Source organism: Durio zibethinus, chromosome 9 (assembly GCF_047325235.1).
Source record: "Durio zibethinus cultivar Kanyao isolate XHJ-2024 chromosome 9, ASM4732523v1, whole genome shotgun sequence".
Classification (NCBI taxonomy): domain Eukaryota; kingdom Viridiplantae; phylum Streptophyta; class Magnoliopsida; order Malvales; family Malvaceae; genus Durio; species Durio zibethinus.
In genome coordinates this window covers 1,444,779-1,469,194 of record NC_143170.1, presented here as the reverse complement: position 1 = coordinate 1,469,194, position 24,416 = coordinate 1,444,779, and the positions used below count along the sequence as shown (strand labels likewise).

Sequence of the window (24,416 nt, the reverse complement as noted above, 5' to 3'; positions counted from 1 at the left end):
TTTTGAATCTCTCTCCTGTGAATAGTTTGCAAATTCTACCCTGAATTTCTTAAAGGATAATCATAAAATTCTGCATAAGTTGACCATTCCTAAACGTATGTACTGGCTAGCTCATAGCTGGGAATATTAGTCCTCATCTAGGATAACCAGTTGGGTAAAACATTTGGAAAGTTGTACGAGTAATGAAGCAGGGGGTAAATTATGTGACTGCGACGTTAAGTGGTGGAATGATGATGAACCAAAGGATTAGGAACAGAGTTAAGCATTGAAATTACACGTCGGCCCCGTGATTGCATTATTGATGGCCCATTACGTCAATTTGGTTCTGTCTATCCTAGGGAGCCCGTGACTCAAACAAAATGGTATAGGGATTGATGCAAGTGAATAAAGTTTAGGTTTTAAACGTAAAACAATAAGATTTGAATTTTCATGATTTTTTATTGGTAAATGATTTATAAATTTGAAAATTTTCAAAGAATCGTAAATCTTATTATCAAGTTGGCAGCTTGACTTAGACTTTGAAGAAGGGATAACTTCTTTGCTCGTAAACTTATTTTCACCGAAAAAAAGAAGGCAGAATGATCTTCTTTAATCTTTTGTGATAATTAACAAGTGTTTTTAGCCAATTGATAATTAAAAGGTTTAAACAAAGATCATTATTATGAGTTGCAAAGGAAACACTTGGTAAGGACAATATAGTAATTGGCTCTTAAGGAAACATTCCTGAAAGTCCCTCGTAAATGCCTAAGATGCTTTGTCCATTTATGGATTTGAAGAATGCTAACTTTGTGCTAAAAAAGAAAATCTCTAAGCTTTGATCATCTCTCAGTTTAAAAAAAAGAAAAGAAGAATACAGCGGCCATTGTCAAAGCCCCATTCCAATGTTTCCTTCATATGCTTTGCTTTAATAATGTTCATAGTAAAGACCCAAAAAAATCATTGTTTTCTTCATTACATACCATCTATAAATTGTCTGTCTCTCAAGTATTAATAGAATCGTTCTTTCCAATAAACATATATATTTTTGTCTTATAAATGCATTTGAGATTTGTTAATTGATTTTCATTAACCCTATCATAAAAACAAATAGGGAATAAGCAAAAATCATTTTCATGGAGATACTTTTAAAACATGATCATTTAAAACGAATAAAATATCATCTAGATGATTGAAAAAATTAATATCATATTTATATTTCTTTTTTTTTAATCTTTCAAAAAACCATCTTTCATTGCTTTATCAACCCAATTTGAGAGAAAACAGCTTTTCGTTAGTTGGCCCATGATGGATTGACAAAAATGGTCCCAGCATCTGAGAATCAGCCCACAAATCTTTTCTAAAGTTTAAAAAAGAAAAAAAATTTTATTATCTGAATTGGATAATTAAAACGAAAAAAGGAGTAGTAACCAATAATAAAAAAAGGAAAAAAATTCTTTTTTTATCTCTTCTCTTTTAGGGAGATAATAAATGAGGAGGATTTTTGTTTCAAATCTTTCTTTTTTTCAGTTTCACTCAAATTTCCCTCTCTTATTTCAGAAACCAAAAGTCTAATGTCTTCTTTGCCTCTTCGATGCTTCAGCGACACATTTTCTTTCTCGCTCAAATCTTCTTCTCCTTCGTTTCCTTCTACTTTAGTTCCGTTTCAGCGAGTCAAGCTCTTTCGATCTGTTTCCGAAACAACAAACAGGAGTTTCTCTTGCGTCTTTTACTCCTTGACAGCTAAGGCAATGACAGAACTCGTTCAAGATAAGGAATCGGGCGTGGCCGCCGCTGCTAGTAATGGAGGTGGGAGCTCTGAGGTTGAGCATTCCCGTACCTTCGTTGAAGCTCGCTCGGATCAAGGTTCGCTTTCTTTTTCTTTTTCTTTCCTTTTTAAAATTTTTAAAATTCTTTTTATGTTTATTTATTTATTTATTTAAAGAAATAAAGCTTCCAATAAAATATTGTAAATATTACTTTGTGATTTTTTTTCTTGTTTATTGTAACAAAGATTACGTGCTGAAAATATGCACAGATTAATGAAATGAATAATTACACTCAAAAGTGCTTCATGCGAATATTTGGAGTATGAATGGATGTTAGGAGTAAGATGCTGTAGAAGTAAAATTTATTGGACTCTGTTATTGATAAGAGCTGTTAGTTCATCCAAGAATGGATGCATTTATCAATAACAAGTTCAAGTATTAGAAATAAATTATGTTGGTTCTGCATGAATCTTTGTGAAGAGTAAGATAGTATAGAAATAAAAGCTGTTTAATTTTTCAGTTGGGAATTGGCCAACCACTGAAAATAGAATTTTGCAAAAAATCCAATTTTCAAGTTTAGCCGCAGTTTTCGAGATTTCTGTCAATGGGGAGAGACAGTGAGCGCTTGTCTTGTTAGTTGCTGCATGCATTTCAGATTCCTAAGGCTGATAACAAAGAAGAGACGGATTGGAAAGAGGGGTTGGACATGGAAAAAGAGTAGAAAGGTTTGGTTGATTGAAAGAATGTGTACAAGAAAATAAAAGAAAACATTTCCTCACTTTGAATACATCCTGTTGTGTACTTTTAACTACCGCCTTTTGTAGTTCCAAAATTAAACTAGAGGACTGGTATTATTCTCTCATGCTGGTTATTTTTCTACCGAACTCCTATATGGAATTAGGAAGGAAGTAGAAGCAGGAAGGCTACCTTCAAATGTCGCAGCAGGAATGGAAGAATTGTATCAGAATTATAGAAATGCAGTAAACTAATATACTTGAATTCTTACTTTAGTGCATATTAATGTAATATGATAGGTTCTCCCCAGCATAGACTCTTTTGGTTTAGGTTGCAGCATCAAGCTTCTTTTTTTGCCCTAGAAAGTGCTACCAGTCTTTTAGATCTTTAAGAAGCTGATATATTTTTGCATACCTAACATCATGTGTTTTTAAATCTCTGCATTTTTACCGATACCTCTGAAAAGTGAAAACTTAAAGAGAAAATCTTTTTGCATGTGGCAACATTTAGGTTTTCCAAAGTGGAGATCCTGCTGCTGTTGAGATTGTATTGTCAAACATGGCTGTTGCATTTGACGGTATTCTTTTGAATGTGGAGGTAATTGTGCTACAATGCTCTTCCAGATGATTCTGCAGTTTGTAATATATATGAAATATGACATTTTCACATAATTGCATACACATTAGTAGTTTTTATAAACTTCTGCATGAAATATGACAGTACATTTGCAGGATCCTTTTGTCTTTGAACCCTACCACAAAGCTTTGCAAGAGCCATTTGACTACTACGTGTTTGTTCAAAATTTTGTTCGGCCTTTGATTGATTTGAGGTGAGTGGACAACTTCCACACTGTCCTCTTATCCTGGTTTCTTTACTTATGTCGATTTAGCTTGCAGAAATCTCCCCTGAAAATTCAAGATGTGCTTTGGTGAAGGAATTTATAGTTTTTCAATTTCTACCTTTTGAGACTATCTAAGGTTAAGCTTGTTCTGTTGCTTCTTATTTTTTGAATTCTGTTGGGTGGTTCTTTCAAAAAATGCCATGAGGGTTTCTTGAGCAGCAAGTGATTATTCTATTAAAATGAAGTAATATTACATTTAGAAATCTTCTAAAATGAGAAGGCTGGTCTGCTGGTGGATAAAAGCTCCCCAATATTCTTATGGTCTCAATTAGTTTTTCTCTTCTTGTATGGTTTTTTTTATTAACTGAATTGACCACAATGCTGAGAAAGAGAAACATGTATTATGTATAGTCCACTCCCTTTCCCTTTCCGAGCAATGTCTTATTCTGCTTGTTGTGTAGATGCAGTTTAATTCTTATCAACTTCCTCATAATCTGTTAATTCACATTGCCAGTATTTCATGTGCTTCATATAAAATTTATGTTACTCTCATTTTAATCAGCCCGAGTGCACATTTGGTGTACTGGGTTTTTTTCTTGTTACTTCTCTTAACATCTATCTATCATATTTGTTGCAGAAATTCATACATTGGGAATCTTTCTCTTTTCTATGAAATAGAAGAGAAGCTTAAACAGGTGCCAATGCCCAGTTTTTTCCCCTTCCCTAGGATTCTTATTAATAACTTCTGAACATGACTTGAGTTTTGCTCAATCTTCTTTTTGACAAATGTTTAGCAGAATGTCCTTATCATGTTTTACATTTAAAAAGGCATACTGTAAAGATCATAAATTGATTTATACATTATAGAGCTAATTGATAGTAAGTTAAAGAAACTTTTTGTTCCGACTACTGTAATACTTACACTGTTTTCGTTTAATAACTAATAAGAACATGTATCCGAGAAAAAATACAGGTAACAGGTTCTCACATGTTTAAATTTTTTCCCATTATCTTTTAATTTCTTAATTCATTAGTTTTAGGTTGTGGTAAGTTTATATTTTTATTATGCAAGTAAAGCTGATTTATATCTTAGTGATAACATTCAATAGGAACTTTTATTGTGTTTTACTTGCAATTTTATGTTGCATAAGCTAAAAGTGGTCATACTAAGTTTTCAATGTTAGAAGTTCTTGACATGAAAGTGGGACTAGGGAAGTATGAGATACTGTCTAAATCTTTTATATTTAGTTGGCTTTATTGGATATAATTGTTAGACAATTGGTTGCCGGGTCACGATGTTGTCCTTATATCAAACCACCAAACTGAAGTGGACCCAGGCATCATTGCATTGTTGCTTGAGAAAACAAATCCACATATAGCTGAGAGCATGGTGATTCCCCCTTAAATTAATTTTCTATTTTGAGCCTACTGAAGTAGTCATTTGTGCACTTAATCATAATTTATGTTGTTGCTGCAGATCTATGTTGCAGGAGATAGAGTCATAGTAGATCCTATTTGCAAGCCTTTCAGCATGCGAAGGTACTCAAAACAGTTACTTCCCATTTTCAATTGATTCTGCCAAAATATGCTAAAGGCACTTAAGAAAAAAGTTTTAACAATTCGTTTTAGGAATCTTTTATGTGTGTACTCCAAAAAGCACATGTATGATGTTCCTGAGCTTGTTGAGATGAAAAGAAAAGCAACCGAACAGAGTATGAAAGAGATGGCTTTGCTGCTAAGGTACCTTAATGACCATTATCATACTTTTAGTTTTAGAGTGATAACTGATGTTAACATGCTTGACTCTGCACTGTGGTGTTTTACTATAAACATGCATCCTTAGACCATAATTTTGTTTTGCTAAAGGGGTGGCTCAAAACTATTTTGGATTGCACCAAGTGGTGGCAGGGACTGGCCAGATCCTCTTACAGAAGAATGGTATCCAGTAAGCTTTGCAGCATTTCTCTTAATTGTTTTAAGAATTTCTATAATTAGTTTTATATCAATTTCATCTTGTAAAATAAGGAACTGATAGGTGTAAAGTTAGAAATGTGTAAAAGCTGCTTTCATTAGCATATCTGAGTCCAATCCACAACATATGTTAACTTAGAGAGGACCTGTAATTTTAGTTTTACAATGATAGAATTTGTTGGAAGAGGCAACCATAACCCTGAACCTTTGTAGTATCCGTTTGGTTTTGAAACCAAATGTTCATAGCTTGAGTAGAAGATAGAATCATGGAATCTTGTTGCTACCCTTTCAAAATTCATGGCTATATTTTGAGAGAGAGAGAGAGAGAGATTTGAGGGAAAAAACTCAAGAAACATGCGTTTGTAGCTTCATGTCTAACTTACAATTGATTCTAAGTTACCATGAAGCTTTATTCTTATTCATGAGTTAACCGCAAAATATTTCTTACTGGTGAGCAGAATTGTAAATAATCTGGATTTGTATACATGCAAACGTATTAAGTGCAGGGGTTAGTGCTCTGAATGAGGTTATATCTTGTGAATCAACATTTTGGTAGGCACTTTTAACCATTTTTCCCCCTTTATACAGTGTTTAATTTATATACTGTTTAATTAATAATGTTCCCATGCTGTCCTTTAAATGTCTTGAGGCAGTCAGGTCATTAGGTTTATGCATGTGATGCAGCTGGTAACGAAATGAAGGAATTGTGTTTATTGGCATGTTCAAGGTTTTACATTGTTAACTGTAGAGTTTGTTGTGTACATATATAAGAATACCATGCATTGGGTTTGTTAACTGTAGAGTTTGTTGTGTACACATACAAGAATACCATGCATTGGGGGATTTTATTACCCAATGAGAGCGATAGTGCTTCTTCCAACTTTCTTAATTAGACTCAAAAAGATCTGAACCTTATTACTGCACATACACGTCACCACATTTTTGTGATAAACTTGCATTCACTCATACTAATATAAGGGACTCAGGCACCCTTTGATTCTTCTTCAGTGGACAATATGAGAAGGCTCATAGAACGTTCAGGTGCTCCAGGGCATATATATCCCTTGGCTTTTTAATGCTATGACATCATGCCCCCTCCACCCCAGGTGTGTATTTGTTTTTCAGTTTGTCGTATAATTTTTTTTCTCTTGTGACTTGATGGCATTTTTTTCAGGTAGGAAAAGAAATTGGAGAAAGAAGAGTCAATCTCCTTTCATGGGGCTGGATTATCAGTAGCACCAAAAATCAGCCACCAAAAAATTGCTGCTGCTTCTGAAAAGTCTGAAGAGGTTGGTTGCATTATGGATTTGTAAATACAATTTCTGATACTTGACCGTAATGTGGTATTTGAAAAGTTAATCCAATCCTCTAAAATGAGAGAAATAATTTATCTTAGCTGTAGCATGATACAGCATCTGATCAGTGCAGACTTAAATTTTGTCTGTGATTTTCACATGAGCTTTATCATCTATGTTGAAGATGATCAACCACACTTGCAGATATTGACTGTACCATCAAAACTTATTTCATCTTGACGAAATGACCATACCACAAAGATACATGCATGGTTATGTTTAGCTACACCAAGTGTTTCCATGGGCATGTGAATCCGTCATCCAGCCATTACAACCATTTGCACCAAATTAGCCAAGACTCTGAAACCTGGCTTGTACTTCTCATCAGCAGTGGTCTTTGTCAATTTTAGTAAAATTTCTATTTATTGCTATGTCTAGAACTCTAGATGATAGTCTAAAGAACTTTGTCATGTATATCTTTGCTTTTTGATTACTTGAGTATGAGTTGGCTTTCCTTTTGGGCAGGCTAAGGATGTATATACACAAGCTCTGTACAAATCTGCGACAGAGCAATACAGTGTTCTCAAATCTGCCATACATGGCAAACAAGGATTAGCGGCAACAACTTAAGGTGTCTCTTTGTCGCAGCCATGGAACTAGTCAAATCCTTATCCCGATCTCACATTGGGTTATAGGTAGTGTCTTAATTTTGTAGTGTATTGTTAAGTGTAGAACTAACGCTTTCTGCAGTTTTAGAATTAGATTCTTCCGATCTTATATATTAGTCAATTGGTTTGATTTGTGGCAGGCCTAGTATTTTCCTTCCATAAGCTTTAACTCCTTAACAAGAAGCAGCCAGATTCATAGATATAAGGATGCCTTGCAAGAGTAACCCTATTTATTTCTTGATATCACTATTGATGACATCAGCCACAAATTACCTTCTATGAGAACCGAATCCATCAGAAACTGAGGCTATCCCAAAGATTCTCCTTCCACAGGCAATTCATCCGTGTAATTTTAATAAGGTGCTCTTGAGTGAAGATTCCCTCTAATTGGAACCATAATTTCATTGTCAATAAATTGGCTCCTATACTTGTAATTTGAAGTCTGAGCACAGTTACCTTTCATTGAAATCAGTAGTTGAGAGTAATTCATGAGGAAAAAGCATGCCTTAGACCAGCTGGATATAAACTCGAAAAATCTAGCTTAAGATTTGGTCTGAGTTGGGCCAGGCCCACGGGCTTCACTTCACCTATGGACGGTTATAGTGTTGTGCTAGTATATGTTTGTATTTGGACATTTACAAGCAATGTAGTAGTATTATTATTTATTGGTTATAAAGTGCACCTCACGTGATTAATGACAAGATCAGAAATTGTTCTTCGGATCTAATAATCCTTCCAAAGCTTTTGTATCTCGTGTTTTACTTTGCCTCTTGTTTTCTATGTTTATTGTTTGTTGTGCAAAGGGAAGATCACAAGCGCTTTCCCCACTGCATCTTCCAATTTAAACAAAGCACGAGAATGCTTTTCTTTCACTTTTTTTTTGGTTTTATATATGTGGATTACAACAAGAAGAGGAAGCCAAGTTAATAGACTAAAAAAAACTCTCTATCCCCCATAACATGTCCATGTGTCAAGGGGCATGCCTTTCTTTATGTACTTGTTAACCATTTGATTAATGTTGCATACACGAGGTTTTCGAATCATCTCACATTCTTTGATGTCCAAATTTTATTTTCATTTTTTTTTATTGCATATAACGATACTGAGACACTGCATTTTTTCTTACACCGCTCTTGATTGTAGCTCTCCGAAGTTGCAGTTTTTCAACCCTAATTAATTAGATTTAGATATCTGACAATAATATTTATTCTAATTACTTAATAGTAATCATAGTATAGCATTTCCATGTTGCTGGAAATTAAGAAATTTTGCAAAAAATTGGCAGAAATGATTATTATGAGAAAGCTGACGACCACACAATAATTTCTATTAGTCCATGTAAACATTATGAAGTCTAGTTTTCTTTCATGGAATAAAATCTTTTAGGCATGCATGCTGTATGCTATCCATTCTTATTACTCTTGCAATTAATTATGTCCTTACAAGAAATTGAACTAATTGTGTCCTCCACCATCTCTTCTTTTTTTTTTTTTTTTCTTCTACCTTAATTATAATTATTATTCATTTTCTCCTCTTAATCTAATTTGTTTTACACCCAAAGCTTAGTGTCCTTTCTTTACCAATCGGAACCAGTTTCACTGCAAATTTTCTTTTGCTTTTCTCAAATTTCACCATTTCTAGTGGGTCCAAAGCTAAAGATATTTTATCTCAATTATTAAAAAAAAGTTTTAAATAAATTTTTTTACCCCCCAAATTTAAATTTCACTAGCCAGAGGCTACTAATTATTGCAGGGCAGAAAATAAAAAGAATTGAGCCCACGTGGAGCCCAAATATTGGTGGGAAAGTGGGGTCTCGAGAGCCGCCAGATGCACAAAATGAAAAGTGGGCGAGGCATCACCATCGGATAAGCTGATTGCGGTCCCTTTTGACTTGCATTTTCCCAAGTCAAATGAGAAATCAAGGTTGGGATTGAACGTCAAGATACAATGTTGGGTGACAAGCGGGGCGTGTGCCCACGCGCCACCCTATCTGCTCCTCCACTGGTAAAATAGTGCTGCTTTCAGGTGGAGAGGCTGTTGAATATATCAAACAGCACATCATCACAGACATGGTGGCTTTAATTTTGGGTCCCACTTTTGTTTGATTTGGAACATTTGTGGGTTCTTTTTTTTTTTTTCTTTTAATTCTCGGGAGGCAATAGCATGAGATGGGATTGGCATAAACTTTTATTTTGTGGAAAATTTATGATTTTAAGTTTGTTTTAATAAATTTTACTTTTTTCTCTTTATTTATGAGAGATAAAATTAGACAGAAGAAAGATAATTTTTTTTTCAGATATTTAATTCTTTTTGATAATAAATTTATTTCTAAATAAAAAATAACGACAAAATTAATCAATTAAAAAAATAAAAAATAAATTTAAACTACTTCCATAAATAAAATAATAAATATGCTTTTTATCGCGCATGTAAATCTACAATCAAATTTATAATAAAGTACTAATGTTCCATAGAAAAATTAAATATTTTATAAATGCATTGAGGTGTTGACTGATTAATTTTGATGGAAAATGTAATCATTTTCTATTATTTAGCAGTAAATATTTGTTTCTTCGATTTGTTTAGGTGGGAGTAATTGAAAAGAATGAGTTGTACTGTTTTCAGGTGCACCCACATGTCATTATAGTCTTAATTAATATAAAGAATCACGATGCTTTGTATTGCTTTTCATCTAAAAAAAATTGATCTAACTTTTTTTTTTTTTTTTGGATTCATCTATTTTATAATAATTTCACATAACGTGATGATTTATGGTTTTGTTTAGGCTAATATCACGGGACTTTGTGGTATTTAATTCTTTCATTATCATCGTTAATGTGGCTTGGCCTTATGTTACGTGATTATTATTTTTTTCGTAAAATTGATTTATTAATATATGTTTATCAACATTTAAATTTTATTAAAAATAAAAAAAAATCAAAGACAAGACAAATTTAAATTTGAAATTTTTCGTTGTTTTAGGGGAAAAAAAAATTGAAAGTGTGAACAGGATATGGGTTATTTTGCATTGAAATTAAAATGAGGGAAGATAAAAATTGTGTTTTCATACTGTATATGTTAATGTGAGGGAAGGTGGTCCAATAATTAGTGATATTTATAATCTTTGTTTTCAATCCTCAATGATTTTGGCAAATAAAAGAAAAAAGGGGTTTTGGTTATCTTTTGACGAGTTTCGATACATGCATGCATTTTTTGACTTAATTGGCAGCAAAGTTCACTTTTCATATGATTATGTCTGAAATCTAAATGCATTAAGAGCAGACAAGAAAAGATTATGTTTAAATACTTAATATTAGTTTTACAAACCAATGCAGCTATTATTGACATTATTACCAAAACCACCATAATATTGAGTATCAGGCTCTCGTGTAAATTTGTTCATAGGTTAGGTCAAATATATTTATTATTTATATTTATATAATTTTAAATTAAATGTAAATAATAATATTTTTATTTATTTAACAATAATTTGGATGAGATAACGCTTAATCCAATCTTTAAAAGTTATGTTCAAAACCCAATTTTATATGAGTTTAACTTAAAAAAAAAAAAAATTGAGCCATCTGATTAATCTTGTATGTAAGAAAGTATATCCTTAAATCGTTTGTAAAGAGATTAAGACTGTAAAATTTGATACATCCTTAAACGGTAAAAAAAAAGGTTAACCTTATATTTATATATTTACATATTGCCTAATTAAATCACCATGGTTATTATATTTTAATTTAGGCTAAATAGCAAAATAAGACATTGAACTTGTGTAGATTTGCATTTAAGCTATCGTACTCATAATTTTATTCAGTGTCCCCATTGATCTTTATTAATTATACAAATAAGCCCAATTGTTTACCAAACACTGAACTTCCAATATAGCAGCTTGCTTACTCTGGAGGATCAAAGACGAGATTTAAGTATTGACCCCTGCCCTTTACTGTACTTCTGACTCGCAATGAAGTCACGCACATACATCAGATTCAGACAGACACCTCTGGGTTTTTCAGGTTTTTCTTTCTCTTTGTGCTGAGAATATCAGTTTGAACTTTTAAGTTAAGTAAAGCGAACTCCTTTCCTTTCTCTTTTATTCTCTCTCTATCTCGCTCTCTTTATTTGCCCCCTAGCAGTAGCACCACTGAAAAAATTTTCGCTGAAACAGCCTATCACTCTCTGCGTTTAGTACTCTGTCACTTGCGTTGCCAACTCATATGTTTTACTTCTGCCAAAACAGCCTGAAAAATCTCTCTCTCCCTTTGAACTCTAACGCATCTCGCTGAATCTAACCCATTATTAAAAATTAAAGAAAAATGAAATGGTTTTGCACAAATCTAGCTAGGCAAAACAGAAGCTTTATCTACAAAATCTTATCTTTGGTTTATCTTAGCTCTCCCATCACTGCTTCTGCACCTTAAATAAAGAGACCCCATTAAAACCTATTCACCTTACTGTTTTAAAAAAGGAAGAGCTTCTGCTTTAGTATTTTCTTACCCAAACAGTACTGTATTGAGAGACCCCACTTTTTCTATCATGCATTCATGCTTCTTCCTTTTTCAATGAGTTGGGGTTGGGTTAGCTCTTCTTCTTGGGGGTGAATGGGGTGTATGTTTTCTCAGTTGGCTGCCAAATTTTCTTTCTTCCCACCTTCTCCACCAACATATCAGATCAAGAAGAGTGAAAATGGGAAACTCACGGTGGTTTCATCTTCTTCTTCAATGCCTATTCCTGTTGCCGATGACACTTCCTTGGATGTGCTTTTGATAGACACCAAACGTGGGAACAAGATTGTTGCTTTTTATTTGAAAAACCCATGTGCACGCCTTACCGTGCTATATTCTCACGGCAATGCTACTGACCTTGGCCAGCTCTATGACCTCTTTGTCCAACTGAAGGTCAACCTCAGAGTCAATCTTATGGGGTCGGTATTTTTTCTTTAGATTTTTTGTGTTGGTTTTTTAAATTTTCATTTTATTTTTTGGTTAAAAATTTTGTTCGCTTTCACTTATTTGTATTTTTCTTGTGTAAGTTGGTTGTTTTTGTTTAATATTGTTTGCATTTGGTAAATATCATGTTTTTAATGCCTCTTCCAAGCTTTCCTCTAGGTTACTCTTTTTTTTTCTTATGTGTGTTACTTTAAAAAAAAAATTGCCCTTCTTTTTATGTTGTGTACTATTTCTAGTCTATTTGCCAAGTTAATTTTTGCACTAATTTCACCTTCTTTTTATTTTCATTTCACTCTACTTTTCAAGCATTTAAATCTTATCTCCGCATGGGTTCTTTCGTTTTGATTTTCTGGGCTGTCTTTTGTCATATTTTCCTGTTTTGGGTCTGTCATATTTGGCTTAGATCTGTAATTAGCACTACTAGTGCTCATGTCTAACTTTTGAGTTTTGTCTTTCTAGATAGTTACTCTTTTTCAAGGTATTCACTATTCAGTGGGTAATGTGGTTCAGGCTTAATGCCTCGATGGTCTGTAGTCATTTCTATCTTTCCCCATTTCTGCAGTCACTTTTTAGTTTTCCCTGCATAAAGTGATTGATTTTCAGTCTTAGATTTTTGTGCCTTCTGGGGCACTGTGAGGTGCATCTCTTGGTGTTCTTTTGGGAGATCTACATTTGTCTGTCGCTTCAGCTTCAAATTTTCCACAATCAGGTCTCGAGGAAAAGCAAATGTACAAAACTTTATCTTTATCTAATCCTAATGCATTTTTGTTGACATTACTTTCATTTGAGATTTTGGTTTGATCTCAAGAAAACTTTAACTAATACTTGTGTTGCCCATCCTGCATCTAGCATCTGATGTAGTGTTGAATCTGGTAGTTCAAGTTGATGGCTTTTTATTTTGATCCAATGGCATGGAATTCAGCTGTAGTTTCATCTTGCTGTTGATTTTCATGTGCTACTACTTTATTAATTGGGTTGATTTTGATCTTCCATGCTTAATGCTACACTGCAGGTATGACTATTCTGGCTATGGAGCATCTACTGGTAAGGTAGGTCATTGTCTATATGATGCAGCATAAATCATGTTTCGTTCAAACTTCAGTTTGTAGCTGTGTACTGATTTGCTCATGCATACGAGGGATGGTCATCCACTATTTGATAGATGAAAATTTCATATTATTCCTGTTTTCGCCTGCAAAAATGCTGTAACTAGATTCTGATGATATTTACCCAATTGGGAAGTTATGAAAGGATCCAAAGTATTGTGAGAAACCAATGGAAGGCAAAAAAGAGTTGATTATTTGAGCATAAACCTAAGAAGTCTAGGAACATCAAACTAAAATTGACTTGCATTATCTCTTGGTTGATACCTTTGAAAATAATAGACTCCTGGTCCCTTCTCCTCTAATTGGACCTGAATTCTGTGTTTTGGCTTCTCCAACTGTCTTATTTAGAAGTGTGGTGTGGCGTCTTTGCTAATGCTTTTAATTTAATGATTGCCAGCCAAGTGAATCTAATACATATGCTGATATAGAGGCAGTGTATGAGTATCTTCAGACTGAGTATGGAATTAGCGAGGAAGACTTAATTTTATATGGACAGTCAGTTGGAAGTGGGCCAACATTACATTTGGCAGCTAAACTACCAAGGCTAAGAGGTGTAGTTCTGCATAGCGGCATTCTTTCTGGTCTTCGTGTGCTCTGCCATGTTAACTTCTCATTCTGCGTCGACATTTATAAGGTAATGATTCATAATTGTCTGCCTTGTGAGGAAGATACCTCACACCATTGATTTTAAGAGCAGTCTGATAATTCAAATATTAGTTTATTGAAGTAATGGTACTTTGTCCGTTGACACTATTGGGAAGTTTAAAAGGCATATGAACTAAATTTGAGCACTGTTGACGTGCTTTTGCTATTTCTGCTGCTATGCTTGAGCTAATTACTGTCCTCATAAATGCAGAATATCAACAAAATTCAGAAAGTGAAGTGCCCTGTGCTTGTAATACATGTAAGTACCTTTCAAAAGTTTCAAACGTTATGGATCTCACATTTTCAAGTATGCCTGCTGTCTTATTTTGTTTGAAATTAAGACATCAATATAAAACTCTTGACAATTCCCGAAGCCTTAGGGAGTTATGAAATATATTTTATTTCGTAACTCAATAATGTAACATTATAATTAAGCAATTAGCACTTCTTGTTTGTCTCTTATAATAAAAGTATGCAATAAATTATTACTAGTTGCCTAGTTGGGTTGCTTTTAATAAGCGTGTAAGCTTATATTATCAGGGTCTTGATTTAGAGTTTATGCTGTGGTCTGAGGTTCAATAGTATAACTTGCTTTGGTAAATTTCTATTTTGCGTTGAACTGCATGGTTTTTGCTTGTGTGGTCCGAGCTGCATCAGCCTCGTCTAATACTTCTTAATATCATTAATTTTCATCATAGTTTTTTGTTAATCAAATTTTAAGACGGTTGGATGGAATGTTAATCAGGGTACAGAAGATGATGTTGTCAATTGGCTGCATGGAAATGGACTTTGGAAAATGGCGAGGGAGCCATATGAGCCTTTGTGGATTAAAGGAGGTGGTCACTGCAACTTGGAGCTATACCCTGATTACATACGCCATCTTTGTAAGTTCATTTATGAAATGGAGAACATGACAACAGAAATTCGCCTTAAGAGGATTCGGCAGAGTCTCCGTCTTCCAACAAGGTCAAATACTAGTTCCTCGGTTACTAGCGACTGGTGCTGCTGTAAGATTAAATTATGCCAACCCAAATGCTTCAAATGCCCCAAATGCCCAAAACCTAGATGCAGTAAATGTTGCTGGTGGCCCAACTGCTCATGTTGTTTGAAACCCAGCCATGTAAACTGTTGCTGGAAACCAAAATGCCCGACATGCTTGCTGGGTTGTTCCTGCTGCTGCATCAAATGCTCAGAGTGGAGATGTTGTGTGGGTATACATAATGAGTTAAATGGCAGTGGCACGCGGGAGGTCTAATGGTGAATGTGCTGTATTGTATAGGTTGCTCAACTAGCTAACACCCATGCTCTAATCATTAGCAGTAATGTACAAAACAAAAGGAAGGACTTTTTCTTTCTGAAATTTTTAGGAAAAATTGATTGAATGTTTTCATCATATTGGGTATTCTTAAAATTGGGATTTTTTTTTTAATTATGGGCTGGTTCAAAAAAGAAATATATTATCCTATTTTCTGGTGCTTTCTTATAAATTTGTCAGTATGCTGAAACAAATTTGTAGGATCCAACCCAAAATAAAATCAAATCAAATCAAAAGTCAGATAGACAATAGACACGAACAATGCAATATGCATAGTTGTAGAGAAGATTATATATTCTTTAGAAAAAAAAAGAATAAAAGGAATAGAAAAGGTAAATGTTGTGGGAGAGAAGTATTTGTAATAATATTATGACATTTTCATCGGAAACATTGGCAAAGTTCTGTTTCAATTAAAGTTATTGTTTAGGCCATATTGATAGAATAGGTTATTTTCTGGGTCATAATAATTTTATTAATACTAGGATAAGCTTGAGTCGTCCAACGACAACAAAAACAATAATAATAATTATTTTATTATTATCAAATAAAATAGTCGAAAACAAGAGTTAAATTTGGTAAATAACATGTAGTATAAAATTTTTTTAATCTTTTGAATTATAATTGAGATTCGCTGAAACTCTTATTTTTGAAATTAATTTAAATATCATTAAACTAATATTCGTTGGTAACACTTAATATATGATTTATGTTACAACTAAAAAATTAAAAAAATTAAAAAATAAAAAAGAATAAAAGGAATAGAAAAGGTAAATGTTGTGTGACAGAAGTATAGTTAATATATTTTGACATTTTCATGGGAAACATTGTCAAGTTATGTTTCAATCAAGTTATTGTTTATGCCATATTGATGGGATAGGGAATATACTGGGTCATAATAATTTTATTAATACTAGGTTAAGCTTAAGCAGTCCAACAATTATTATTATTATCAAATAAAATAGACGAAGACAAGAGTTAAATAACATCTACATGGAATTGGAAATTGACCATCAAAAAGGGGTGTTCATCCCACGAATTTGATTTGGTATTGGAGATTTTGAAACCTAGCAAAAATATTTTATTTCATAATTTTTGAATCCAAATCAACATTACAAAGGGGTGAAACTCAAAATGACATAATTCAGTTCGACTTTGATTGGTCAAACTCAAAGCAAAATGCCCATTTTCTAGTATTGTGGTTAAAATGCCCATCTCAGTCGTGTTTGTCAATATCAAAGTTAGATTTTGCCCAGAAACTTCCTACTCTTCTAGATAGAACCAGGGGCAAACAGTTCTACTATATGTACATAACATCATTAGTTGCATCAAAGTCCAGACTACAGAGAGCATTATCTATTGTAATAGGTAGCGACGCTTTCAGAATGAAATTGAATGGGAAAAGAAAAAGAAACAGAGAGCAAAGTCATCATTTATTGTCTTGAAAAATGGAAAATAATACAGATTATAGAGGTAATTAAGCAAAGCAATACCTTTTGGAGTTGAGAAAGGAAAAGGACAGCCGATAAAAGTAATATTTGCTTTCATTTCCATCATTCATTCACGCCAACACCAAAAATAAAGGAAAAGGGTGATGGAGGATGGACCCACAGGGGGCATCCCAACACCAACTCAGCCGAATGTTTTCGTTTTCAGGTTTAACGGCTAAAATTTCTCTTCTTCATATTTACGTTTTTCCCCTCAAATCGCCTTATTTTACACAATGTTATCCCAATAGTTTCCTTTGGTTGGCCCCTTCGAGAAACTGAGAAACCTACAGCCATTTGGTCATAAGGAGAAATGTTCCACTAGCTTCTGAATTGTAAATTTGATTATCGAATTGGGATAGTTGAAATTTTTCAATTTTTTTTTCTGTTTTATTTGTGATATTTAGGGATGGGATATCAACTTGCCCAAAAATGCAGGAACAAAATTAAGAATGTGGTTATAGCATCATTCCAATTGATGTTTGAAATTGGTGTTAAATCATGATAATATGGAATGACAAAGGGCTTCACCATGTGCGAAAGCTAGCAATAATCCTTCCTTTCTTTTTTTTTCAGGAAAAACCTTAAAAGATTTTTTTCTCATGTGTTTTGAGTATTAATTGTTGGTCCGGAATTGAATAATGGGCAAAGCAGCCAAACTGTAAAGTAGCAAGTTATCTAATATAATAAGAAAAATTATTTGATATATTAATAATAAAATTTTTTAATTTGAAATTAAGATTGATGACGATATATTTTTTTTTAAATTAATTTTTATTTTTTAATATATAAAAAAACATGTCATTATCTTAATTTTGATTATAAAATTAAAAAGTCTCTCCTACAAATCTATTTGATAACGTCACATGTAATATTTGCAATAAACAATAATAGTACATTGTAGTATTATTTTTATAAATCATTTATTATAGAAAGTTCAAAGCAGAAGCAACCTCAGTAGATATTTAAAATTCAAACAGGTTTGACAACCTCCAGCATAAACTCACTGACGTTGGAACTAAACCCAAACACCGCGTAGACTGCTCCGGCAGTTTAAATACCAAAAATAACCTCCATAAATATTCAAATTTGCGCTTCATCCTTCTTCTCGTTCTCCTGACGTGACATCCAAGGGAAAAAGGGCACCCGGGTTTTCCGCAATAATCTTGCCATGTCTGAATATCTCCGCAAACCTACTTTCCATACTAAAATGTAGTGGCAAAGCTGTCTATTCACTCCACTTTGTACCTTATTTTATAGTCGTCTTTGTCTCTCTTGTTTCTCTTTGGTTTAATTTTTTTGAATAAAAGAAAAAAGACCTTTTTTTTTGGGTTTTTTAAAAAAAAGAGACGATGACACTATGACAGTGGCTTGATATTGATGTTTAAGACTTGGTCGTTTCTAAGTTTCAAGGCCTTTGCTTGCTTTGTTGTACGCTTTTGAATATCTGGTTTCCCTCTTATTATATTATTATTCTTTTGCTTATAACATAATATTCTCCGTTAATATGTAAGCACTCATTAGGGACAGAGAGACAAGTAGTCAAATAGAGAGTTTAATTCTATAAGACAGAGCCTTTGGTCACTATTAGATCTAACTCTTTTTTTCTTCTCTCTTTCTACTGAAAACTTTCTGGGCTTTTTCTAATCTTATGTTTTAAGAAAAAAGAAGGGTCTTTTCCCAATAAGCAAAATATAAAACTTGAGAAGTTTCAATGTGTTTTAATATGTTTTAAACTTTTTCATGTTTTGCAGTTCTTTAAGATGTTTCTTTGTATATCAGGTTCTGGGAAAAAGTTTTCTTCTTTATCTGATTAGGATAAAGGCGAAAAAATGGCAAGTGAATCACATGTTATTAGAAGAGCACCCACAATTCATCATTTAACAAACTCGGCAGGTGATCTTGAGAATGAAATTAGCAGCGTAGAATTTGCTAGTTATACAGTTCATATTCCTCCTACACCTGATAACCAGCCAATGCCAATGGAAGTTGCTATGCAAGCAGTAGGAACTGAGGAACAATCTGTTTCGAATTCCATGTTTACAGGTGGTCACAATCGTGTTACTCGTGCTCATTCGAAGAAGATCATTGATTCCCGGGCAAGCCATCCCCGGTTGGTGGTTGCAGAAGGGTTACACTGTGAAATACCTGGATGCAGTGCCGGGATGATGACTAATAGGCAGGGCATAGATGTGTTCCCATGTGAATGTGGTTTCAGGATTTGTAAGGATTGTTATAGAGATGCAATGGGAAGTGGTGATGGCTTTTGTCCTGGATGTAACGAGCATTATAGGGGGTTAGATGAGTCTGAGATGGCGTTGGCTAGCCAATCACATTTATCTGAATCGGAGAGGAGGTTGTCAATGGTGAAATCAACAGGGTTCCTGATGAGGGGTCAGAGTAATGAGTTTGATTATACTCAATATTTGTATGAAACGAATAAGAGTTATGGGCATGGAAATGCTGTGTGGTCGATGGATGGTGTGGATGGGAACAAGGATGAGATTGGTGTTGATCCTAAGGTATTTCGTGACAAGCAGTGGAAGCCTCTTACACAGAAATCAAGCATTCGTACTGCAGTCCTAAGTCCATATAGGTATGAATCTTTTTTTTGTTAGCCTTCTGTTTCGACCGATCCGCTATATTGATTAGCTTTACCATCTTCTATTCGTACTTATTTTGAACAATGAATCATCTTGATTCCATATTCTGTTATAACATTTCATAACTGTTCTGAGCTTTAATCATGATTGCTACAGTAGTCATTTAAGTCATTTTAAGCTAGAATTGTTTTCTTTCTGGTAAAACTGTTTCGTACCTTTCAAATGGTTTGGAGATTGGATTATTTTGCTGCTTTGTTAAGTAATTGTAACATGATCATTTCACTGCTCACTTTCTTTTCGTTCCTCTGTCCTATGCTTACAGGCTCCTAATCCTTCTTCGAATAGCGGTTCTTGGACTATTTTTAGGATGGAGAATCAGACACCCAAATGAAGATGCTATCTGCTTGTGGTTTATGTCTGTGATTTGTGAGATCTGGTTTGCCTTTTCTTGGCTGCTAGACCAGCTTCCTAAGCTCTGTCCTGTTAATCGTACTGTTGATCTTGATGCTTTAAAAGAGAAGTTTGAAACACCGAGTCCGAATAATCCTTCGGGAAGACCTGATCTACCGGGCATAGATGTCTTTGTTTCTACTGCTGATCCTGAGAAAGAACCACCTCTTGTCACTGCAAATACCATTCTTTCAATTCTGGCAGCTGAGTATCCAGTTGAGAAGCTTGCTTGTTATGTTTCTGATGATGGAGGTGCACTACTAACCTTTGAGGCCATGGCAGAGGCTGCCAGTTTTGCCAGAATGTGGGTCCCTTTTTGCCGGAAACATGATATTGAGCCTAGAAATCCAGAGTCCTATTTCAATCTGAAGAGAGATCCTTATAAGAACAAGGTACGGCCAGATTTTGTAAGAAACCGCAGGCGGGTAAAACGTGAGTATGATGAGTTCAAGGTCAGGATCAGTGGTCTTTCTGATTCAATTCGACGACGTTCTGATGCGTTTAATACTAGAGAGGAGGTCAAGGTTTTGAAGCGTTGGAGAGAGGACAATAGTGATGAAACAACGGAAAGTTTGAAGATCCCAAAAGCTACTTGGATGGCTGATGGCACCTATTGGCCTGGTACTTGGACAGTTCCTGCTCCAGAGCATTCTAGGGGTGACCATGCCAGTATTATACAGGTAATATCAAAGAAGAGCTTCTCTTCAGTTGATGTGCCTATGAATCAATAATGGATCATTCATGGTTAATTCCTATTAGCTGTATTAATATTATTTTAGGAGGGTTATATGTTCCCAACGCTTAGGATGTTTTTTGAAGTCATTAGGGACTACGTTACAAAAGCTGCCAGCATTTTGTTAAATAAGTTTGTTAATCATTTGCGATGATGGTAGGATTATTTTAACTAAGATACTGAGCTCTATCAATTGCAGGTGTTGTTGGATCCTCCCAGTGATGAATCTCGAAAAGGTACTGAAAGTGATGGGAATTCCATGGATCTGAGTGAGGTTGACATTCGTCTTCCTATGCTGGTTTATGTTACTCGTGAAAAGCGACCTGGTTATGATCACAACAAGAAGGCAGGGGCCATGAATGCCCTTGTTCGAGCATCTGCAATCATGTCCAATGGCCCCTTCATTCTTAATCTTGATTGTGACCACTACATTTACAATTCCCTAGCATTGAGAGAAGGAATGTGCTTTATGATGGACCGTGATGGGGACCATATTTGTTATGTCCAATTTCCTCAGAGGTTTGAAGGAATTGATCCATCTGATCGCTATGCCAATCACAATACTGTCTTCTTTGATATTAACATGCGAGCTCTTGATGGAATTCAGGGTCCAGTATATGTTGGAACGGGATGCCTCTTTCGCCGCACTGCCCTTTATGGCTTTGAGCCACCTCAATTGCAAGAAGAAACTGATTGCTTCAGCTGCTGCTTGCCACGTCTTAAGAAACCTGCAACAGTTGCTGCTGCCGCTGATGTTGACCCTGAAGATATTCAGTTGAGGGAGGATGATGAAACAAATATTGCTCTTATTCCTAAGAAGTTTGGAAACTCCAGTGTACTTGTAGAGTCTGTCCGGGTGGCAGCAATTCAGGGCCAGCCCCTTGCTGATCATCCTTCTGTCAAATATGGACGACCACCTGGTCTTCTCACTGTGCCTCGGGAGCCCCTTGATCCATCCACAATTGGGGAGGCAATCAATGTTATCTCATGCTGGTATGAAGACAAGACTGAATGGGGGCAAAGTGTAGGGTGGATTTATGGATCAGTGACTGAAGATGTCGTCACCGGGTATAGGATGCATAATCGTGGGTGGAGATCTGTTTATTGTGTGACCAAAAGAGACGCTTTCCGTGGCACTGCTCCAATAAATCTCACTGATAGGCTTCACCAGGTTCTTCGCTGGGCCACTGGCTCTGTTGAGATATTCTTCTCACGCAACAATGGCCTACTAGGCAGCCCTAGGCTTAAGCTTCTACAGAGGATTGCTTATCTTAATGTTGGGATATACCCTTTTACTTCCATATTCCTCATTGTTTACTGCTTCCTTCCTGCACTTTCCCTCTTTTCTGGTCAATTCATAGTTCAGACTCTCAACGTAACATTCCTTGTTTACCTCTTGGCCATCACCCTGACCCTTTGTGCTCTTGCGGTTCTAGAGATCAAGTGGTCTGGCATTGAACTTGAAGAGTGGTGGAGGAATGAGCAGTTTTGGTTGATTGGAGGCACAAGTGCTCATCTTGCTGCAGTGCTCCAGGGGCTATTAAAGGTGCTTGCTGGCATTGAAATATCATTCACCCTGACATCAAAATCAGCTGGTGATGACGTGGATGATGATTTTGCTGATCTCTATATCTTCAAGTGGACATCTCTCATGATACCCCCACTCACAATCATAATGGTTAACTTGATTGCCATAGCTTATGGAATTTGTCGTACAATATACAGTACCGTACCTGAATGGAGTCATTTGCTAGGAGGTTTGTTTTTCAGTTTCTGGGTATTGGCTCATCTCTACCCCTTTGCAAAGGGTCTTATGGGAAGACGAGGGAAAACACCTACAATCGTATTTGTATGGTCAGGTCTTATTGCAATCTCTATTTCTCTACTCTGGGTGGCTATCAAGCCCCCATCAGGAAATTCTGATATTGGAGGGTCATTCCAGTTCCCGTAAATTTTGACGACTTTGAGCCCTCTGTTATTATTTTACAGGGCGGATAGTTGCACACATTTGTATACTTGTTCTTTTAAAGTTAGAGATGTGATGTTAGAGATTAAATTCCATTCTATATATACATCACGCCCTTCCCATGTATAGTCGTCCCATTTCGTTCTTGTTTTCTTTTAATGTTTTTTACCTATTGCCAGGATTCTTTGGCACATCACATCTCTGCCATCCAACTGTTCAATTGAAAAAGTGTGCATACATTCATTTTTAAGGCAAACATCCTTAGGGCGAATCGTTTTGAGTAAAGTACCCATTTCTGCTTTCTACTTTTCCAATATTACCGGAGACTAGTACATGAATCTTTAGGATTAGTGAAAAAGACTGTAGCTAACTGCTTTGTAGGTTAATGGATAGATCAGAGAGTTCCTTTTGCTTTTGTCAAGATGCTAACGGGAAGCGTTTCATTGCATCCCTGACATTTTAATTCTTCCATGTCGTCCCGTTTCCAATTTGCTTCTGGTCAATCAACTGGCAGTTTTTGTAACTAATTTTTAAGTCATTTAATAAATTGCATGACTTTAATACCTTGCAAGTTGCAGACAAGACCCAACTTTTCTTTTGTCTCAAAACAGACTCATTTTAAATTCTCATATGCTGGCTCCCAATCCAACCAATCTTGAATGGACCTAACCTGGCTGGACGTGCTTCTTTCTATAAGATAGACAGAGGGAAATGGTAAGCCTTTGGAAAAACATGGGGTAAAGACAAGGCAAAAGAATTGGAAGAACCTTTGGAACTGGTAAGCCTTTTTAAGAGTACAGAGTTTTTAATAGGAAGAACCTTCTACTGTCTGGCCATTTTAGAAACAACAGAGGGTAAAAGTTGATAAATGAACCATTTCTGAGCAAGCTGTTCTATTCAGAATAAATTTTGGAGAAACTTTGAGAAGAGTTACACACTTTCATAAATAGCTTTCTAATTAAGATGGAAGCCATTGAAAAATAGTCCAAAGGGTTGGTAAATGGTAACAGTGTCTAAAGCCTTTAGAATTTTGATGAGGCTGGTAATATATATTTGAATATAACTAGAAAAATGTAACAAGTTAACTCTTCATTAAAGCAGCTTCTAACTTTTCCCAAGTTAACTCTTCCATATTCATTGAATTTTGCATGTTTCAGATGATATATAGCTGAATTGAACATGAACTAACCCTCAAAGTCTTCTTATATAGCAAGGTTTAAACATCAAAAGCATGTTATTTTTTGTAATTCTCAGATCTCTACTTCGCGTAAAACGAGAAGTTTCAAGGCGTTCAAAAATGAATAAACATTATAAGTCTATACTAAATCAAATTATGGCTGAGCTGAGAAAATTGGTTCTATGGTGTAGCTGTAGTACTTTGGACTTTGAATCCAATGACAGGTAGTTCCTGAATCATTTTGTCCTTACTATTCTTTTGCAACATGTTTTCAATTGAAATTTTGAGCTTCCAGGCTTAAACTAGCTAATTAGCCAAAACGATGGATCGAAGCATATCTTTTGGAGAATACAATCGGAATGCAAGTTAATCTAGTTGCTTGGTCATCACTAGAGCTTATCATCTTTACATATGACTTAGGTTTAAGATTTTTGAACATTGAGATTGGCGTATGTTTTAAGAAAGAAAAATTGGGTAATGTTAGTTGGAGTTTGGAAAGGGGAAGAAACATAACATGAAGATGGGGCCTTAAATAGCTGAAGTGTTACACATCCTTTTATGTTCAGCAATCATATGCTATAAATGCAACAGTCCCACCCTCAACCAAGAAAATGGAAAAGTAATTCTAAATTCATTTCTCTTGGTATGCTGCAAAGGTTATTTTATGGTTTTGTTGACCTTGTTGTAAACTTCAAGTGGGGGATTCCTAGAAACTTAGATAAAATAA

The 24,416-nt window shown here is 34.9% G+C and overlaps 2 protein-coding genes and 1 pseudogene across 3 annotated transcripts; all 3 read left to right on the top strand.

The window, feature by feature from the left end:
• The first annotated feature begins 118 nt into the window (after positions 1 to 118).
• Positions 119 to 7,956, top strand: LOC111304487 (glycerol-3-phosphate acyltransferase ATS12, chloroplastic-like; annotated as a pseudogene). Its single transcript, XR_016344912.1, has 12 exons — positions 119 to 1,841; positions 2,627 to 2,725; positions 2,991 to 3,077; positions 3,212 to 3,309; positions 3,959 to 4,029; positions 4,596 to 4,711; positions 4,799 to 4,860; positions 4,951 to 5,061; positions 5,188 to 5,266; positions 6,279 to 6,398; positions 6,467 to 6,581; positions 7,113 to 7,956. The product of XR_016344912.1 is annotated as a glycerol-3-phosphate acyltransferase ATS12, chloroplastic-like (transcript).
• Positions 7,957 to 11,132: 3,176 nt separating this feature from the next.
• On the top strand, positions 11,133 to 15,444 carry LOC111314926 (uncharacterized). The gene is made up of 5 exons (XM_022916549.2): positions 11,133 to 12,185; positions 13,223 to 13,259; positions 13,714 to 13,950; positions 14,173 to 14,220; positions 14,707 to 15,444. Exons 1-5 carry the CDS (start codon positions 11,863 to 11,865, stop codon positions 15,214 to 15,216), a joined length of 1,155 nt encoding a protein of 384 aa, XP_022772284.2. The 5' UTR covers positions 11,133 to 11,862; the 3' UTR covers positions 15,217 to 15,444.
• Positions 15,445 to 17,760: 2,316 nt separating this feature from the next.
• Positions 17,761 to 22,781, top strand: LOC111314918 (cellulose synthase-like protein D3). Its single transcript, XM_022916537.2, has 3 exons — positions 17,761 to 19,356; positions 19,686 to 20,493; positions 20,746 to 22,781. Exons 1-3 carry the CDS (start codon positions 18,593 to 18,595, stop codon positions 22,495 to 22,497), a joined length of 3,324 nt encoding a protein of 1,107 aa, XP_022772272.2. The 5' UTR covers positions 17,761 to 18,592; the 3' UTR covers positions 22,498 to 22,781.
• Positions 22,782 to 24,416: the final 1,635 nt, after the last annotated feature.

What these genes read in the sequence shown, in the direction of transcription:
- LOC111314918 (XM_022916537.2), top strand. Translation starts at nt 18,593, where the DNA reads ATGGCAAGTGAATCACATGTTATTAGAAGAGCACCCACAATTCATCAT. An exon ending in GCAGTCCTAAGTCCATATAG is followed by an intron (nt 19,357 to 19,685) that starts GTATGAATCTTT and finishes CTATGCTTACAG; the next exon opens with GCTCCTAATCCTTCTTCGAA. An exon ending in ACCATGCCAGTATTATACAG is followed by an intron (nt 20,494 to 20,745) that starts GTAATATCAAAG and finishes TATCAATTGCAG; the next exon opens with GTGTTGTTGGATCCTCCCAG.
- LOC111314926 (XM_022916549.2), top strand. Translation starts at nt 11,863, where the DNA reads ATGGGGTGTATGTTTTCTCAGTTGGCTGCCAAATTTTCTTTCTTCCCA. An exon ending in ATGGAGCATCTACTGGTAAG is followed by an intron (nt 13,260 to 13,713) that starts GTAGGTCATTGT and finishes AATGATTGCCAG; the next exon opens with CCAAGTGAATCTAATACATA. An exon ending in GCCCTGTGCTTGTAATACAT is followed by an intron (nt 14,221 to 14,706) that starts GTAAGTACCTTT and finishes AATGTTAATCAG; the next exon opens with GGTACAGAAGATGATGTTGT.